Consider the following 20,655-nt stretch of genomic DNA (forward strand, 5'->3'; position numbering starts at 1 on the left):
CTTTATTTCTCTAAAAACTGAGGTAAAGAGAAAGTTATAGGGGGAAAAAATCTACAAGGTGAAAAATGGGAAGGCCCAGCTTTATACAATGGCTCCGAGATGATCAACGGAAGGAATGAAGCTTGGACAATGAGAGCTGCTTCTTCCTGAGTTGGTCCAGACTCCAGGGTTGGGACTAACATTTCATTTCAAAGAAAAAGAGGCCAATCTAGAGCGCGAATACATAGGAGCCTGTGGAGCCGGTCCTCCTATGAGCATGTAAGCTCACGTCAGTGGTAGTGGGGAAGAAACGGATCCAACTTCCCAGGATCCTCTGCCACCCCCATGTTCAGCTCTCTTGCCCAAAGAGCTGAGGACTCTCTAAGCCTTTGAGAATGATCTGGAAGTGTGACTCCTTCCTGTACTATGACTCTGCCTCACAGAAATGTTGTGTGTATATTGGGTTCCCGACAGTTCTTAGTAGGCAGGAGTCACTCAGCAGCAGCAAGCCAGGAGGATAATCCCCCTTGGCTCAGCCTTCTCTTTGGTCCCCTTCTTTCTGGCATGGATTGGGCCTGAAAAGGCCCTGGTGTTCTGGCCAACTATTCCCACTGGATTCCTAGAAGCTCACAGCTGACACTCCACAAGCGCTCCGCTGTTTTCTTGTTCCGGGCCCTTGGGGATACCCACGTCCTCTTGCAGTCACTGGTAGGCAGAGAGAGTAAATGTTAGAATGAAAACTGACCCTCGTGGAACATGATCCGCAGAACAGATTTCTAATGATATAAAATATGTACACTGGACTTAAATAAACTATACTGAAATGAATTCTTAAGTATTTCAGGGCCAGGGTATTCAGGCCGTGGTGGCACAGCCTGAATAATCCTAGCCCTTGGGGAAGCAGACACAGGAAGATCAGGAGGTCAAAACCATCCTTGGCTCCAGAGTGACTTTGAACCTATCCTGGACTACAATTAGACCATCTTGACAAACCAAAATATAGGGGCTGGAGAGATGAGTCAGTTGCTAACAATGTTTGCTGCTCTGCCAGAGGACCTGAGTTTGATTCCCAGCACAATGTTAAGCAGCCTATAACCACCTGGAACTCTAGTTCCAGAGGACACAATATCTTCTCTGACCCCCATGGCCTCACATACACGCACATACTCACATATATGCACATAACTTGAAAAAAATCTTTAAAAACTAAACATGTATGCACATATACATAGACTTAAACACACTTTGAGTAGCAATACATAGGATGCTTTTACTATAATCTGCAACAAGATATAATCCCAGATGGATGAATGCTACTTCAAAGTAATGGTAAGCAAAAGAGACATTATGAAATTATCTTCAATAATTTGATGTGATATGAAAATACCTGTAACCCTATGGTGGCAAAGTCACAGATAATACTACGGTTACTTTCTTACTTAATTTAGAGAAACTCTAAATTCCAACCAGAGTGATTTGTACTCAGTGAGACCTACTTGAGCACTATCCTTTTTTATTTTTTATTTATTTATTTTTTTAAAGACAGGGTTTCTGTGTGTAGCCCTGGCTGTCTTGGAACTCACTCTGTAGACCAGGCTGGCCTTGAACTCAGAAATCCACCTGCCTCTGCCTCACAAGTGCTGGGATTAAAGGCGTGCGTCACCACTGCCCAGCTCACTGTCCTGTATTAATGTGAGCAGAGGGGGTTTGCCAGGAGGAATAACAGAAGAGAGACAGAGCAAGCTTCTATCTTTTATACTCATAAAACTTCTATAGGATGTTTGTAAAATATGATTCTGATAGAAAAGCCTATCCTTTGCCCTCTTTTCGGCCTTGTTTGTTTAGAGATATACATAAGTTTATGTACATTTTTCCTTTTATTAAAAAGCAGGATCATGTATTTACTTTGGGGAAGTCTTTCTTTTGTTAAAATATATTTTATAACTAGATAGACAACAAATAAATGTATGTTCTTCTAAAAAACGTTTTAAATGATAAAGAAATGCCTGGGATATGAAGCTGCAATCCAGGCTCGTGAGATGGCTCAGCGGGTTAAGAGCACTGGCTGCTCTTCCAAAGGTCCTGAGTTCAAATCCCAGCAACCACATGGTGCCTCGCAGTCATCCGTAATGAGATCCAATACCCTCTTCTGGTGTGTCTGAAGACAGCTACAGTGTACTTGCATATAATAAATAAATCTTTAAAAAAAAGAAGCTGCAATCATCTTTCATACCTTGCCTGGATTTTCTTCAAACTCTTGAAGTTACTGTTACTACACACTGACTATTCTAGAATATTCATTATGTATTTGTAACAAATGTTTACATGTTTTTTAAGAAAGATTTTATTTTTAATTATATGTATCCATGTGTGTCTGTGTGAGGGTTTGTGCATATGAGTGGGTCCCTGTAGAGACAAGAAGAGGGTGTCAGAGCCCCTGGAGCTGAAATTACAAGCAGCTGTGAGATAGCTGGTGCTGAACTGAGGTCCTCTGCCAGAGCAGTAAGAGCTCTTAACTGCTGGGCTCTCTCCAGTGCTTACAGTTTTGTATTGTATGGTTTGTTTGTTTGTTTATAACATTGTATCATGAAAATCCCTCATTAAATATTTTCTGAAATCACATTAAATGACTATATAGTATCTGTCACACTCATAAGGCAATAATGTAAACATTCAGATTGCAGGGTAGATTTGCTCAATAAACATGGAATGTATGCCAGGCATGGTGGTGCATGTCTTTAATCCAAGCACTCGCCAACCAGGAGGCAGAGGCAGGCAGATCTCTGAGTTTGAGGTCTGCCTGGTCTACATAATGAGTTCCAGGACTGCGCAGATAGACCCTGTCTCAAAGAAACAAAACACAACAACAAAGGATGCAAACCAGAAATAGGAGCCACATACATTATTCAAAATTTCCAGTGGCCACATTTAAAAAAGAAAAAGGAACTGGGCATACTGGGCCACAACTGCAATCCCAACACTCAGAAGACTGAGACAGAAAAATTCTGCTTAAGGGCAGACTGGACTGCACAGCGAAAAGAGGCCTCTAAAGTAAATCAGGAGGAGGAAGGTGGTGGCATGATGCTTTAATCCCTGCCAGCATCGGGAGGAAGAGGCAGCTGGAGATGATGATACCAGTCAGTCCACTCGACACGCTTAGCTGAGTGGCAAACACAGTCCAAGGCTTCCAGCAGGACTGGTTGCTGTCACTCCTCCATTCCCCTTCCGCAGACACTAAACTACTCTCACTGCGTTACCTAAGAAATGGTGTCTCGCTTAGCAAAGGACCGCAGAACAAACTGGGCTGGATTAAATCACGGAGAGGGAAGGAACCTCTATCTTGGACACCTTATTTGGAAGCTCTGGCTACATGTGGAGTTGTATTTACATTTGGTACTCAACTTTCTAACCCTACACACCAACAGACAAGGCCAGTCTTGACAGCACTGAGGGGGAAGGGTTCCACTGAATAGATATGGCCTCCCCCTAGAATGTTACAGTGCCAAGAATCCAAACATCAAATCAGCCAAGCCTTAAAGGAAAAAATCCAGAGGGCCTGCTAACATTCTTGTTAAGGTACAACCAACAGGAAAAGCCTTCACAGCTTTCAGAAAGAAATTCTGGAATAAAACAGAACTAGAAAAACAATTCTTTCTAACTGAAGTTTCCTTGGAAAACTCACTGCAGTTGGTTTGCAGACCCGACTCAAGCCTGGATTCCATCATCAGGCACAAGAAGTCTGACCGGTGCAAAGCTCCTGAAGTGCTGGAATACGCGGGGCAGTGACAGCTCCTACCTGAAGTACTTTCCGCTCAGGGGCTCCAGGCCCTCCTCCAGGGCGCAGTGCAGGCTGGTCTGAGCCCCTTGCCAAGTGGTCTTGAAGAAGGGGGAGAAGAGCCGCCACAACAAACACAGCAGGTAGGAGTGCCTGGTGATCTCAGACAAGACAATCCCTGGGTGAACCGAATAGGTGGTGACTCCAGTCCCTAGGACAAAGAGGACAGGACACAGTAAGACCAGAGACACACTTTGCAGGAGTCCCTCTGCCTCCTACAATCCTTTGCCTCCTTCTTCCACAGAATTTCCTCCAGCTCTGCCTAATGTTTGGCTGTGAGTCTCTGCTGCATCTGTTTACATCAGTTTCTGGGTGGAGCCTCTCTGATGACAACTAGGAGAAGCACCAATCTATGAGTATAGCAGGATATTACTAGGAATCATTTCAGTGACTTTTTTTTTTGCTACTGCCAGTCCTGTTTGGTTCTATCCTAAGTCTCTGGGCTATCCAGCCTGGTCCTGGCCCTCCAGATAGTGTCAGTGATGGGCTCCCTCTCAAAGCATGGGTCTCAAGTTGGACAAGTCATTGGTTGGCCACTTCCACAATTTCTGCACCGTAATCTTTACCCTAGCATGTCTTGTAGGCAGAACAAATTGTAGGTCAAAGGCACAAGAAAACCCACAGATCAACTAACTCGGGCTCGCAGGGGCTCACAGAGACTGAACCGCCAACCAGGGAGCCTGAATGGGACTGACCTAGGCCCTCCTCACACATATTACAGCTGTGTAGCTCAGTCTTCTTGTGAGACTCCTAACAGTGGGAACAGAGGCTATCTCTGACTCTGTCACCTGCCTTTGGGACCCGTTCCTCATACTGGGCTGCCTAGTCAATGCTTAATAGGAGAGGAGGGGTCTAGGGCAACTGCCAAGGCTGGTTGATAGCCATGGGCGGCCTGCCCTTTTCTGAAGAGAAATGAAGGAGAAATGAATGAGGGGTGGGGAGAGAGGGAATCTGGGAGGAGAGGAGGGAGGGGAAATTGTGGTTGGGACATAAAATTAATTAATTAATTAATTAATGTAAAAAAAGAGGGACTTGGAAATAAAAGCCTAGGCCTCAAATGTTCTGCTCACCCTGCCTAGTAATCACTCAACCTCTCTGAGAAAGAGGCCTGCTCAGCTTTCTATGCTCCAAATGCAGAGTCCTATTACAATGTCAGCTTATATGGGGGCTTACATACTACTAATAAAAGCATGTGGGAACTGGTAGTGTTAATCACTAGTAGCAGTATCTTTGCTATTCGTATGGGAGAAGCTTTGGGACAACGTCTGTTTGAAAGGTTGGGGGTAGAGACTAGTTGGGCAAGCGCATGTATGAGGAGTGGCTGGAGGGGGTGTCAAGCAGGAGACTGCTGCAGTCTCACTACGTTGAGACAAACAGTGCCATTTCTCCTAACATTTGGACGATAAATCCAGTTGTAAATGCATCCTTGGCTGGTTGAGAAAGATGGCGCCATGGGGAAATAAACTGTGAAAAAAGAATACACTGGTTTGGTATGGGCTGCCATCGGACTGCTTAATTATGGCTTGTTAAAGAAGCATTATCCTCAATTGACCTGTAGGACGTTGTCAGGGAGGGTTATGGGCCAAGTCACTAAATTCCTTATTAATCCGTTTCAGCATGCAGTCTGAGCACCTAGCTCCTCACTGCCTCAATAAGTGTCCAAAGGTCTGACCAAAACTCTTGATCTTCTGATTGTTTCTTCCTGATACCAGCTCTACCCAACACAGGTGTCACCTGTCACCAAGGTCACAAAATTCTGTGCCACTCTTTCTGTCTCCTTTTTGGAATAGCATCTTCTTGCTCAGTTGGTCAGAGGTAAGAGGACTTGTGGAGCAGGGAGCAGAGGCTGGTCACATCTCTATTCTAAAAGGAGGCTTCTACAGTAGGTAACATTAAGATGCTCACAGCCTAAGGAAGCTGAAATGCAGAGAAATTAAATTGCCCAAGGTCATATCTAGTTGGTTGAATGCCTCACATGAAGAGTGCTAGATTCCCACTGGAGTAAGAACTCTCAGCTACCTTCTTGAACAAAAATATTCCTTAATACAGCTGCACCTTTCTCCTCATTTGTAGAGGGAGTAAAATAATAGTGCTAACCTCACAAGAATGGTTTGAAGCTTGTTAAGTGCCGGGCACACAAAGCTCCCTGCATTACTATTCACTGACATGATTGTCCTGTTCTTCTGCGTTGGCATTCTGATACAGACTCTTCCCAAATTCTGAATTATTCACAATTCAAGCAGTCCCCCCAGATTCAGAGACATCAGAGCCTATAGCTTACCTAGACCTCAGGGAAATACACAATTAGTAATAATTAAAATTATTAAACATGTTACTGTTGAGGAGGCAACTGGGGAAGTTAAATGAACAGGTCTACATAAACACATAAACACAGCCTTCATATATGGAAGAGCAGGAACTCAGGCCTAGGATCCTGGAATCCAGTCCTAACTCTAACTTGGTAGGCAAGGACCCTTTTGGAGCTTAGCAGAACTCAGAGAAACGTACACAGGAGGAAGAGCTCTAGGCTTAAACACTACAAACTACAGAAGTAACTCCTGAGGTGCAGACGGACGACTCCATTTGCTGTATAATCCTGATCTAGCCATTTCCACGATCTCAGTTCTGACCCATAAAAATGAAAAAATAATACGCACTCTGACTGTTACAAAGGGTTGTTGTAAAACAAAACAAAATAATAGGAGGCCAAAGTGGCACAAATGCCAGGTGACTTCAGTGTTCCAGCACCCCTTAGATGTGATGCTTCCCATGGGACAGCACTGTCATTCTGTGTGCAGTCTCATTACTCTTGGCACACAAAGTTCCTTCTTGGAATATACACAGCACTGGTAAACTTTACGGGCCATTTGAACTCACTGAGAAGCTAGTTCTGGAAGCTGGATTGCCCTCCTACAGACTCAAGCATATTTATGTCAAATGTCTTCCAAAAGCCCCTACCCTTTCCTGGGTTAGGATGGCCCTGGCTCTGTAATGGGGAAAGGGAAAAATGCTAAGAGTGTTAAGAAAACATTGTGTTCTTAGCCATGTTATGGCTACAATCCCAGCACTCAAGATGTCAGGCAGATGTCTGAATTTGAGGTCAGCCTGATCTACAGAATGACTAAGTTCCAGGACAGTCAGGGCTACATAGAGAAACCTTGTCTTTTTTTTTTTTTCAAGTAATCAAACATGAATCACTTAATCAGTTTTATTGAAATTCATCAGACAAAAAGAAATATCAGTGTTCCATAGAAAAGGATTAATGTTGTACTTTGTGCTTTTTTTTTTTTTTTTTTTTTTTTTTTTGGCTTTTTGGATTTGGTTTTTTCAAGACAGGGTTTCTCTGTGTAGCCCAGGCTGGCCTCGAACTCAGAAATTCGCCTGCCTCTGCCTCCCAGAGTGCCGGGATTACAGGCGTGCACCACCACCGTCCGACTAAGTACTTTGTGTTTTTTAAACACCAACAACTGCTTAACAAAATACATGTGAGTTCTACATTTTTTTGTTGTTTTTACTTAAGGACTGAAGTCTGATTTCACCAAAACTCCCTGTACTCAAACTTTCCCAATAAAACCAATAAAAACAATCTTTGTTTCAAAAGTCTCTATTCACCTGTGCTCAGGTTCACAAAGAAGTGTCCACATTTAGTAATACAATTAACAATTTATAGCTTTTTGAAAATGTGATTCTTTCTAAAGATCAAAATTTCTAAAAGGCAAATCAGCTCTAAAATGTGAAATTCACAAATTACAAGGTCTAATTTAGAAACACAAATATGCCAAACATACTATGTAAAGCAGCAAGAAATTCACTTCCAAGCATATACTGTGGAAGTTTTTTAAAAACTCATCTTAATTCTTAGACTTTTATTTCCTTTTCTTTTACCTATCAGGAATGTTTCTCAGTTGACAAAATGAGAGGCTTCACTCGGAGTAGACTCAATTCAAACTTGTATTTTAAATCTATAGACTTCAGAGTATTATCCCATGGACATAAACTTCTTCCAATGCAAAACAAAAAAAAAGTTAAATTGTCCACATAGAATATTGCAAGTATCACCCACCTTGTCTTGAAAAACCAAACCGAGCCAGGCAGTGGTGGTGCACCCCTTTAATCCCAGCACTTGGGAGGCAGAGGCAGGAGGATTTCTGAGTTGGAGGCCAGCCTGGTCTACAGAGTGAGTTCCAGGACAGCCAAGGCTACACAGAGAAACCCTGTCTAGAAAAAACAAAACAACAACAAAAAAAACAAAAAAAAAAACAAAACAAAAACACAAAAAATAAAAACAAACAAACAAACAAACAAACAAAAAACCAAAGCCAACCAAAATTACCACTGCCCAACCCATAATTTAAAAAAAAAAAATGCCTAGAGAAGGAACAGGGATCCAGAAGTACAACTATTGGAAACACACCCATGGAGAAAAAGCTAAACAGGGGAGTTCCAACTGACTGCCTCAGTCTCAGTAATGGTCTCTGCTGGATGTTGTGGGTGCCTGCTTCGATGAGTTGTTATGTTCAGCTGAGGCTACTTTTACTTGGAGGCCATTCTGCGCTCTATGCAGTTTTCTCAGTCAGAAGTCCAGCTGGCTGCCATGAGGAGGCTCAGCTAACTGTTGCTGGATACTCTAGACCCTGACGTGGGTGTCATCTTTTCTTTGTTTTCTCAATTCAGGGACTCTGGTTGCCTCTTGTAGATGTTGTTGGCATACAATTTGATACATTTTTTAGTATCCGTCAGCTGCTTCTACCTGCTACTCACTGTTTATTCTTCTATTTGTGTTTGCTATATTCCTAATAAACTCACTTATTAACTTTTTGTTAAGCACAGTTATCATTTTCTGGACTATACAGAAGACTACTAAAAAATATATGTTCAACGGCCTGGTTCTAGAAGTTTCTATGAACCTATAATCTGGGCCAAAGATTCTGTTCTTGTGTTGCAGGAATTTTCCTGTACAGAGAGGTTCTGTGATTGGACATGGGAATAGGGGGCAGAACTAGGAGTTGTGGGGCGAGGGCGTGAGGGCACTCGGATGCTCAGGGAAGAAGAGAGAAGAAACAGGATGACTTCAGACGTTTTTCTGTGTGATTTCATAAGGTTAGAAATATTGGGGTAAAGGTTTATCACTTTTAATTGGCTCTGGAATTACTGTATTGGCATCTTGTAATTGTGTCTATAATATACATAAATATAATTGGCTAACTAATTAGGATTAAGAGTCATGCTTTACCGGGTTATTGGGTGATGAGCTAACAGACCATGGGATGAATGTGTAGGACAGTGCGTAGAAGCAAGATGAACTCGCAGGACAAGCGAGCTAGATGCTGTGAGGGCAAGCTCTAGGGAATGGCAGAGACTGTTCCAGAGAGTCCGCAGCAGTGGCAGGAGTGTGGGAGCGTGGTCTGGCACCACCCAGGAGCGTTGACAGGGTTCATTTTTAATATTTCCCACAAAATTCTTGGTTTTGTTTTTATATAATATTTATTTTATTATTTTTATAATTAAAAATTAAATATATAATAAACCTATATCATATATAAATAATATTTTATAGTTTTTAAAATAATAAAATACTTAATATTTTATTATTTCTCCACACTTACCTTGGAGCCGCTTGGCCAGCTCTCGAGTGAAGAGCACATTGGCCAGCTTGCTTTGGCTATAGGCAAAAGCACTGAAGTATCGCTTCTTGCTTTGGAGGTCATAGAAACGGATCTTGCCAGCAAGGTGGGCCACTGAGGATAGGTTTATCACCCGTGCAGGAGTAGACTCCTTCAGCCTTCCCAAAAGCAGGTATGTAAGAAGAAAGTGGCCTGCAAGGCAATCCGAAAGGAAAACCTCAAGGGTAGAATATCCCTAGGCTCAGGATTTGTGGATCGAATGGCAGGACTTCCAAACCCTCTCTGCCTTCTGAGTGTGAATGAGGTTTGACACATTGAGTCACTCAGTGCTAACCTACTCTTAGTCCATTCTCCAAAGCTAGGGACAAAGCTAGACTGTAGTAAGACAGTATGTAATCTATATTCATGCACCTATTGTTTATATACTTATCTGCTAGCCTCCAATATCTCTGTATAACTGTGGGCCCTCACATGCATACAGAGAGGAAGCTATAGTAGTCAGGGAAAATAACATTTGCTTAAGATCCAAGAATAGGCCACATGCTCCCCTGACAAGAACCTTCACTGGAACCTCTGAGCACCAATTTATCTTGAGTGTCAACATCGCAAGGTTCACTTAGAGCAGCCCAAGGCTGGTTTCAGTTCTCAGATGGATGTTACTTCCCCTGCCAAATCCGGATTCCTGAGTACCCACAGGTTGACCCTGCCCAACAAGCCCTGTATTGCCACTGCCCCATCCAAGAATGGCATTTTCCCTCCCTACATCTTCTAAGATGGGGCTTCTGGATAGAATGCACAGAGTCACATTTTTGACTTCTTAGCCATGTGTCTAGTGTAGGGGGATCCTATGAGGGTTCTATAAGATTCTATAAGGATCAGTAGAGATCCTGAGCCCTGATGCAAGGCCATCTTCCTTATAACTCACTTTTTAGTCACCCAAAGACACTTACCCAGGTGGTTGACTCCAAAGTGGGTCTCAAAGCCATCTGTTGTCTTGGAATATGGACACATCATCACTCCTGCATTGTTGATCAAAATATGGAGCTTCTTTTCCTCTGTGGAGAACAATCAAAGAGATCTGTGGCTAGCAAGGCATCTTCTACCCACCTATGACTGGCCCAAGTGGTCCCCTGGGTTTTCATCTGTGCATACTCTTTGCCGGGCAAGGGTATCACTCATCTTTCTCCCGTCTTCCAAAATAAGGCATTGGCTCAGAAGTCAGTAACTATCCCCATCCAGACCTTTCTGTGTGATATGGACTCTCCATTGTCACTGAGTTTCTAATTTGCCTGCTGATATCTTCCTGAACACCATTTGTTCATTTATATAGCCAAAACATACTAACTACCAACTCTAGAGCAGGCCCACATTGATGGGTCCTGGGAAGACATGGTAAAACAAGGCACGCCTAAACCTTGTTCTTGGTATATGCTGGTAATTTCCCAAGACACAGGAGCCTTTTGACAATGGCACAAACTCATCTAGTGCCTGTAGCCACAGAAGGTTGATTTTCTGGATGAAAGCAAAGAGCAGAGTCTGGGCCACACCTTATGCCAAGGTACAAGCTCAGACATGGAGACAGCACCTCCAAGATTCCCACTGTGGAGCGAAATGCCGATAAGGAGCCTGCCCAGCTTGTCCACAGGCCATCCCTTTGCCAATTCCCTGCCCAGCTGGTTTATGTAGCTAAACCTGCCCAGCGGTATCATGGGTATGATGCAAGGGCCATCGATGTCCTGGGTGGAGCAACCATCCCACACTTAGTTTCCTGCCTTCCTGGCTACTCGCTGGAACCTTACCTGCTAGGAAGCCCTCAGCAAAGGCTCGGATGGATTTGGTGTCAGATAGGTCCAGTTTCCGCACTAGCACCTGGGAGTTCTTGGTATCTGCTCGGATTTCACTAGCAGCCGACTCTCCCTTCAGCACATCTCGACATGCAATGTATACTCGTGCTCCTGGGACCAAAGTAAACAGAGCAGTGTATACAGAGGGACAGAAAGTGAGCTGGGGCTGGTAGGTAGAGCATATTCAACGCTGTGCTAACGGCAGTGGAGTGGCCACATTGCCACTTTCAAATTCTCACAGTGGGGCCAAGAACCCTCTAATATTTAATTCTGCTTAGTATCTACCTTAGAATAACCGACTTAACCAATATTACACGAGACATTATTCTCACTTTCTGGAATAGGAAAGATGCAAGAAATAAGGGAACTATGCCGAAAGCCAGAATAAGTTAGGGGCACATTTGACTTGGATCCCGGTTTTCTTGAATTCCCATCAGAGCCTCCAAGCCCAGGAAGAAAGACAAGGAAATTCAGGCAGAACCCCAGTGAAGAGGGCAGGGGTGTGGCCCCGTGGAAACAGAGGGAAAGGACTCACCTCTTCGAGCAAGCTCTCTGGCTGTCTCCTTGCCAATGCCTGTGTTGGCACCTGTGATGACCACTACCTTCCCTGGGATCTGCACACTTGTTGTACAAACTCCACCAGCAAAGAACTTCCTGCCACCAAAGAGAGGAAAATTATCCACCATGTTCCCAATCTTATGCTGAGATGCATAAAAGAAATAAGACCACATAAATCCAAAGAGGGAGGTCTTTAATTTGGAGTCATATGACTTTATCATCTTTAGAAGTTAATTTGCACGGACCACTTTTTGGTTGGGCAAGGTAGTGGCCAGCTCATAGACAAGAATTGAAAGGTCATGTGTCCAGAGGCTAAAAATAGTCACCCGAGCAAGCAGAGAAAGTGCTCCCGAGCCAGGGCCAATGGAGACATTCCTTGTCAGATAAAAACATTATCAGTCTAATCTCCAGACTCCCACGAGTCAGCTTCCTCCTCTGACCCACACTGGAATCACATGGGTGATAAACATTACAGGACTCAATGGTCCTGAGCCCTATGACTCCAATAGTTACCATAGGAACTAGCAAACAGCATCTGGGCTGACACTTTAACTACCTCCCCTCAGATGTCTCTGTTTAAAGAGAGAACATCCTGAGAGACTTTCTGGCACTTTGTTAAGGATTTTATTTAGGCCATTGGCACATAGAGAAAACTTCCTTGTTAAAAACAAGACTAGAGATTCTTCCTGAACATCACTGGCAGACAGACACTGAGCTAGACACTTTCTACACACTACCTTTTCTCTATACTTTCTACATGCACTGTCTAGCCTATGCTAGACTTTCTACCCCCATGCTAGATAGTCTAGTCTCTACACTCACTATCTTTCCACAGTTTTCATACATACTATCTTCCCATATGCCATTTATATTTATTTCTCCAGCCATTTCAGTATTATTTCTACATTACAAAAACAAAAACAAACATGCAAACAAAAAAAAAAAAACCCTCTGAAGCCCAATGATGTTTAAGTCATTTCTAAGGGTGGCCAGGACCAAGTACGACACTCTGACACTCTGTCTTCAGTATGCCTATCTAACCTTCCTTTGTGGGGGGCTGTCAGGGGGCAAGGGTTAAAGACAGGGTCTCTCTCTGTATAGCCCTGGCTGTCCTAGAACTTGCTCTGTAGACCAGGCTGTCCTCTAACTCAGATCTTTCTGCCTCTGCTTCCTGAGTGCTGGGATTAAAGGCATGCGCAACCACATCTGGCTCCTAACCTTCCTAATATCAACCAATTTTAAATTCTCCACATAGAATGTCCATTTCTTGACACCTCCATAAGTCCCAATGTATCATTTCCAATTAGAAGTTAATTTCTTCTACCACTTATTGAGAGAAGTATCAAGGGAAGCGAGTTTGTTTCCTTCCCAGAGTGCCTACTACTTGACAATGAGTCCCTTAACGTTGAAGTCCCCATGACACTCACCTTATCTAGGGACAGAAAAGAAAAGGAAAGTGTCAGAGAAACCTAAAGGAATTAAAGGAAAGAGCCAGGAGAGTCATCTACTCTGCCTTCCCTTGTCATCCGAATTCAAATCAGCCCCACCTCCTCCCACCCAGGTGCTTCCTTCTCGGTCCCCCCCCCTCCCGCCCCCAGGAGGCATCCATATCCCCTCCTTTCCTGTTTCGCTGCCTTCCCTCGTTCTTCTTTTAGCAGTCTAAACCAGCTTCGTAAAGTATCTTTGAGTTGCTGGATTAAGACAAACCTGATTGATGGAGCTGTCAGATACAAGATCGAGAGGGAGGACGCGAGCAGGACCAAGATAACCAGCATCTTGTCAACCGCCCTTTAGTTGCTGCTTCTGCAGCTTCCACTCTCAACCTGGCCCGAGGATCCTTCTCTGGCTCCGGCTCCAATTCCTGGCAGCTTCTGTTGACTCTTGGCTCCACTCACTCCGGGGCACTCAGCAACTGGCTGGCTTAAGCAGTGCCCAGAATCTTACTTAAATCCTAGAGCCGCCAGAGCACAGCCTCCTGGGAGATGTAGTCCTAAAGGGGTGGGGCTTAAGGAAAGATTAGGGCTTCACCTTATACTGGCAGAGAGAATTTGGCAAAACCTGAAGTTCCCACTCTATTTTCAAGATAGAGTATGTTAAACATCAGCAGGCTTCATAAAAGCCACGCATAATGACAAAGTCTTATAATCAACTTATTTGGCAGGCTGAAGCAGAATGATCACTTGAGCCTACAAGTCCAAGACTGGCCTAAACAACATAATAAACGGTGTCAAAACAAAACAAACAAAAAAAAAAAACCCAAAACAAACGAAAAAGCAAGCATGCAAACAAACAAAAAACTCCAATGATGCTTAAATATACCCAAGACACAATGCACATATCAAATGATGCCCAAGAAGAAGGAAGGAGTGACCCCTGGTCCTGGAAAGGCTCAGTGCAGCAGTGCAGGGGAATACCAGGACAGGGCAGTGGGAAGGGGTGGATGGGAGAACAGGGGGAGGGAAGAGGGCTTATGGGACTTTGGGGGAGGGGAATCCAGGAAAGGAAAATCACTTGAAATGTAAATAAAGAATATATGGAATGAATGAAGAAAGGAAGGAAGGAAGGAAGGAAGGAAGGAAGGAAGGAAGGAGGGAGGGAGGAAGGGAGGGAGGGAGGGAGGGAAGAAAGAAAGAAAGAAAGAAAAAAGAAAGAAAGAAAGAAAGAAAGAAAGAGAGAGAGAGAGAGAGAGAGAGAGAGAGAGAGAGAGAGATGGTCGGGAGGAGGGCTAAGTGGGTCAAAGCACTTTCCATGCACGCTTGTCCATGTGTCCAGTTCCCAGAACCCATGGAGAAGTCAGATGTGGCAGCTCAGGCCAGAGAGTGGCTACCATCAGTCACCACAGTAATCCTAATTCAAAATGGAAACTGGGACTCAACGGCCAGGTAGCCTCGAGGAGAACTGCAGAATCAAGAGGTACGTATGTACATAGGTACATAGGTACATACATACCTACGTACATACCTTGCTTCGAAGAGAAAGTAAAAGGAGTGACCTGACTTCTGAAAGATTGTTCTCTAATTTCCATATGCAAGTCCCTACAAACCCCAAAATAAATGGGGCAGGGAAAATGGCTCAGCAGGTATCAGCAATAGAAAACAGGGACAATGATCTGAGTTTGGTTCCTGGGTTCCACAGCCAACTCCCCAAGTGATATTATGACCTCCAGACACGTGCTGAAGCCTGTGCATTCCTGCACTGTGTATACACCCAATCAAATAAACAAAATTAAAAATAATAAGTTGAAGAAATAGGATGAAGGGGGCCTGGCCAAAGGTCTTATGGGGCTGGCAACGTGCCGATGATCTTCCTGCTAGTACACAAGAGTGCTCCCTGTGAACAATCATTGAGTCAGATGCTTTTGATTTGGGCATTTTGTGTGTGCTTTACACTTCAGTGAAGTTGACACACCCGATGACGTGTCAAGCAAGAGTATTGGGTTTAAATATTCTTGAGCTAGACTCAAATTCCCGGTTCAAATCCCAGCTCATCATCCTGCAACAAGTTATCCAGTTATCCAGTCTTTCTGCTGCCTCGGTTTACTTGATTATCATCCAATAGGAGTGATTATCACTTGCAAGTCTCCACATGGACACTCGGGCCGCTTACATGAGATGATTCACAGGTCAGCCGGACCCAGGGGATGACACAGCAGTGGGGCTTGCGGAGGTCATGCTCTATTAAAACAGCCGAGAAGCTACTCTCTGATCTGACCTTTGGTGGTGATTTATCAAGTGGAGTCACACGGCTGTGGCCAATGTCATCACTGTCCAGAATATTCTGTAAGAACAGAGCCCATAGGATCAGAGCAAGTGTGGCAACTGTAAACGCCTCTTCCTCTTCTTCCATTCCTCCTCTTCCCCTCTTTTCATCCATGACATATCCTGGCATCCAGATGAGGAAAGTGAGAGCCTGGCATGGCCCCAATGATTTCCCTAACAGATCTTTTGTACAATAGTGTGCCCATTTCTAGTCGTGAGCAGTTTGCTGCCTTGCCTACATCCCTACTCAAAACTATATCAAAATGAGATCATTGGGGGGGGTTGTTGGCGGTGGTGGTAGTGGGTTTTTGTTTGTGTTGGGGGGGCAGTTGTTGTTTTGAGTCAAGGTCTTACCATACAGCCTCATATTCACAGAGCTCAGCCTGCCTCTGCCTTACAAGTGTAGGATTAAAGGTATACACTCCCACCAGAACTGCTTGTATCTTGTTTACTCAATAATAAGTCATTGTTCCTCTTTCTTCGTCTTTTTAAATTTTATTTTAAATTATGTATAGAGTGGAAGATATATGCCCATGAATGCAGGTATCCACGGATACCTTCAAATCTCTCTGGTACAGGAGTTATTTACAGTTGCAAGCCAGGCAGTATGGGTGCTGCGAGTTAAACTAGGGTCTTCTGCAGTAACAGTACATGCTCTTAACCACCACTGAACCGTCTTCCCAGCCTCTCTTCTTGATGTGAAAAGGTAAAATAACACATCAACTTTATTTTTAAAAAAACGTTTGCTTTGAGGGCAAACTGTGACTGACTTCCTCCCATAAATAACATACCTTTAACCTGTAGCAGGTGCCATTTTGGGTTATAAGATGGTAAAAGACTGTTCTGCACACTAGAGAGTGTTTAGCAGGATCTCTGGGCTCTATTCAATAAACTGCCTAAGCACTACTCTTATGACAATCAAAACCGTCTCTGGACATTGTCAACTGTCCACTGTGGGGTACAATCACCTCCAAATGGGAAACACTGTCCTTCAGGTTGTGGGGCATGTGGTAGAATCCTGGTTTGAGATTTTGGTTCTTATGCTACAGGTGAACATAGAGCCTCGTCCATGCTAACTGCATTCTCTAACACCAAGTGGCAGCCCAGCTCTGGTAGGTGTGATATTGAAAAGATTTGAGCACAGCAAAGTTTCATTTAGATCCCACGCATTTAATGCAGGTTCAGCCAACCTAATCCACTTACCGAATGAAGCAAATGATTAGTATCTCACAGGGTCCAGGATGCTGGTCACCAATAAATCATTTTGATCTTCTAAACTTTATTTCTCATGGTTCTATTCTGTCTACCTCTGCCCACTCTGTTACCTACAATATCTGGGATCTGTGCACATGAGCAAGACAAAAACAAAAAACAAACAAACAAAAAACCCTCTCCTGCTAATGAAAAGGCTCATTGGGTAAAAACACTTGTCACCAAGCCTGGTGACTTGAATTCAATATTCAGGACCCAAGCGATAGATCGAATCAACTCCCTGAAACTGTCCCCTGACTTCTACTTGCTTTCTGTGCCATGTGAGCACTCACACATACACAAAATAAAACATTCATAAATGATTAAATAAATGTAATTTGTTAAAAAGTTAAAGCCATACCACTTATGAATGTCTTTCCAGGATGATAAGAATATGTGGGCCCTGCTCGTTTTCCCTACAGGGTAGGACTTTAGAGTGGCCGGTGAGATGGCTCACTGGGTAAAGGCATCTGCCACAAAGTTTGATGACCTGGGGTTCAATTCCTGGGACCCATGATGGATCTATGCATTGGTCAAAATGGCAACTATACATTTAAAACTTTTACATTTTATTATATGTAAATTTCACATAAAAATAAAAAGCTAGACGTATTGAACTATAATTAATGATATACATGCTGAAGTTTTTTTCTAATGATTTATTTTTTTATTATATGTGCGTACAATGTAGCTGTCTTCAGACACTCCAGAAGAGGACGTCAGATCTCATTACGGATGGTTGTGAGCCACCATGTGGTTGTTGGGATTTGAACTCGGGACCTTCGGAAGAGCAGTCAGTGCTCTTAACCACTGAGCCATCTCTCCAGCCCCAATATTTCTGTTTTTAAAGGAACCAAAATTCTCATTACAAACCTCCATGCTACTTTCTTGAACTACAGACCACATGGAAGTGGCATCTTCTTAGGTTCAGATTTATGAGTCTTCCTGTATCTTGATGGTCACTTCTGGAAAACGAAATCATCTTATTAGAAATCCAACATGCAAGGTTTGCATGCATACATAGCTAAAATTATATTTCACTGTGGATAGATGTAACCAGTTTCCTATTACCTGAATTATTGCTTTATAACTATCCTATGCAATGGAATTTATAAATACCAAATAAAATTCCTAAAATATGAGAAGAAAAGAAGAGGAGAAAGAGGGGAAGAAGAGGAAGAGGAGGAAGAAGAGGATGAGAAGGAAGAGAAGAAGAAAAAGGAGGAAGAGTAGAAGGAAAAGGAGGAGGAGATGACCAGCCAGCATTCTGGGGAGGACCATAGAGAGGTCCTGAGACTACAAAGAGAGTAGCCCAGCCTAAGCTCAGTTTTACTGTCAAAACTTGAGACATTTGAGAGATCCCTTCTTGAACTTCCCCAGACCTACCAAACATCAGTTGTACCCCACAAAGCTCTCACAGTCCACTCCACAGGGGTCAGAGGAGTCACCCTGTGCAGATCTCCAGAACTAATCATCACCAGATCATGGCCATTGTGAAGTAAATTTTACTTAATTCCTAAGTGTGAGTGGATTGTTACTCAACTATGGATAATTGGAACAGTCTGACAGAACTGCCCTGGAGAACTCTTGCTAAACTGCATTTGCAAAATAAATATACCTTAAGCAATAAAGCAAAGACTCCTTCCTGACGACATTTTACTCTCCTTGAATCCATGCCTATATGTAAACATGAAAGAGAAAGATATTAATCTAGAAGTCGGAGCTCTCTGGGAGCCAGCTTGGTACCTAGGCCTCGAGCTTGTTTGTTTCTCCAAATTCTGAGCACTTTACCAGCATGGATTAATGAAAGTGATGTTGGATCACAGCTGCCGAGGGGTGATTAGCCGGGTTCCAGCCTACCCGGAGGAGAGATGCTCTCTAACCGCTCCATCAGGCTCTCTGGAGGCAAACAGAAGGACGGCGCCATTCACCAAAGGAGCACTCAGGGAGCTCATGGCGAGGAGCGGAACTTCCAGATAAAGGACCTGATGGGTGGTGGGAAGCAGGTATGGGTGGGAAAAATGGGTTGTGTTGAGCATTGTAATCTCTTTGGGGGATGAAGTAGAACATGAATTCAGCGCCTCATTCTTCCATCTAAACCTTTCACTGCTTGATGTAAAGTAAAAATACGGCTCCAGCTTAGCATTCCAGGCCCATCACGCTCTCCCTGGCTGCTGGCTGTGCCTCTGGCCTTAGCTGCCAGCCCTTGTCTGGACCCACCCTTCTAAATTATTAAAATTAGCAAATAAGATAGTGGAGTTTATTATAAAATTTTAATATATACATTTTAATATGTGCTCCTTTACTGCTCTCCCCATCCCCCCTCCCATCTCAGTTGTTGCTTCTCCCCAACGCATTCTTGTCATGGCTGTGTGTGTATGTGTGAGTAGACAGATACACAGATAGGTAGGTAGATAGATAGGATATATAGATAGATAGAGAGGAAGAGAGCTAAATCCAGATTCCATAAATATATGATTATACTTATATTTAAGTCTAGATTATGTATATAAGAGAAAACATGAGATCATTGTCTTTCTGAGTCTGGCTCATTTCACTTAACATGATGATCTTCAGTCCCAACCACTTTCCTGGAAATGACACAATTTCATTCTTCTGTACAGCTAAATAAAATTCCATTGTGTACGTCTATCACTATGATGGTTTGAATGGAAATGGGCTCCCACAGGCTCACAAGTTTGAATGCTTGATTGGTCCCTAGTGTGTGGAACTGTCTTGGAAGGATTAAGTGTTGTGGCCTTGATGGAGGAAGTATGTCACTAGGGTTGGGCTTTGAGGTTTCAAAAGACTCATTCTGTTCCTTGTGCACTCTCTGCCTTTTGCTTGCGGTTTGACATGTGAGCTCTCAGCTATTGCTTCTGCCATGACTCTGCTTGGCATTCAGGACCTCTGGAACTGTAAGCCCAACAAAATGCTTTTGTTTCTAAGTTGCTTTGGTTATGACTTTACCACAGCAGTAAAAAAAAGTAATACAACCACATTTTCCTTTAGCTATTCCTCTGTTCATGGGCACCTAGGCAGTTCCGTATCTTGCCTACTGTGAAGAATGTAACACATATAGATTTGCAAGTACCTCTGCTCATTCTGCCCTTACAGAGACTCTCATGTGCACTGTGTGGAAGCTTCGCCTGTCAATAAAAATGCTGGTGGCAAATCAGCTCAGGCAGGAAATAGAAGGTGGGACATCTGGCAGAGAGAGAAAGACAAAGAGAAGATGCTGGCACAGAAAGAATAGATGTGGGGAGATTCACCTGGGAACACTGATGGAGACAGATGCACGAAACACGGTGAGGTAACCAACCACGTGGCAGCACTTAGAGTAGAATGTACAGGTTTCACTTTAGTGGTTCTGGTCTCTTGTTAACTAGAGCTGAGTTTTCAGCTCCAGCTGATCAGGATGAAAAAATATTAATTCAAAATAGCAAATAAGCTTTGTGGAGTCTTTAAATTTCCTTTGAAACATCACAAGCCTCCATCTTCTGCGCTGCTCTCACATTCTTATCCTCCAGACGTCTACACAATATCCCACTGGGCTCTCAACACTCAATGCTTTTCTAACCCAGAGTTCCAAAGTCCTTCTACAATCCTCCCCCAAACAACAAGGGCAGGTCTGCCACAGCAGTACCCCACGTTGCTGGTACCAGCTTTGCTCAGGTGGCTTTGTGGCACTTCCTGGTCCCTGAGGATTCTAAGGCCTGCTTCTCAGTCTTCTCGGCTCAGCTCTGCCATGGCCCAGGCCACTTCATTATCTTCATAATGAAGTGCCCTGATCACTTCCGTTTTTA

General features: G+C 43.6%; 1 protein-coding gene across 1 annotated transcript; it reads right to left on the bottom strand.

Annotated features, from left to right (window-relative positions):
• On the bottom strand, nucleotides 1–13,745 carry Rdh12 (retinol dehydrogenase 12). Its single transcript, XM_052186780.1, has 7 exons — nucleotides 13,548–13,745; nucleotides 11,818–11,936; nucleotides 11,238–11,393; nucleotides 10,389–10,493; nucleotides 9,421–9,630; nucleotides 3,776–3,965; nucleotides 1–684 (listed from the first exon to the last, which is right to left on the bottom strand). The coding sequence occupies exons 1-7, from the start codon at nucleotides 13,613–13,615 to the stop codon at nucleotides 582–584; spliced, it is 951 nt and encodes a 316-aa protein (XP_052042740.1). The 5' UTR covers nucleotides 13,616–13,745; the 3' UTR covers nucleotides 1–581.
• Nucleotides 13,746–20,655: the final 6,910 nt, after the last annotated feature.

Source organism: Apodemus sylvaticus, chromosome 6, assembly GCF_947179515.1.
Source record: "Apodemus sylvaticus chromosome 6, mApoSyl1.1, whole genome shotgun sequence".
NCBI lineage: Eukaryota > Metazoa > Chordata > Mammalia > Rodentia > Muridae > Apodemus > Apodemus sylvaticus.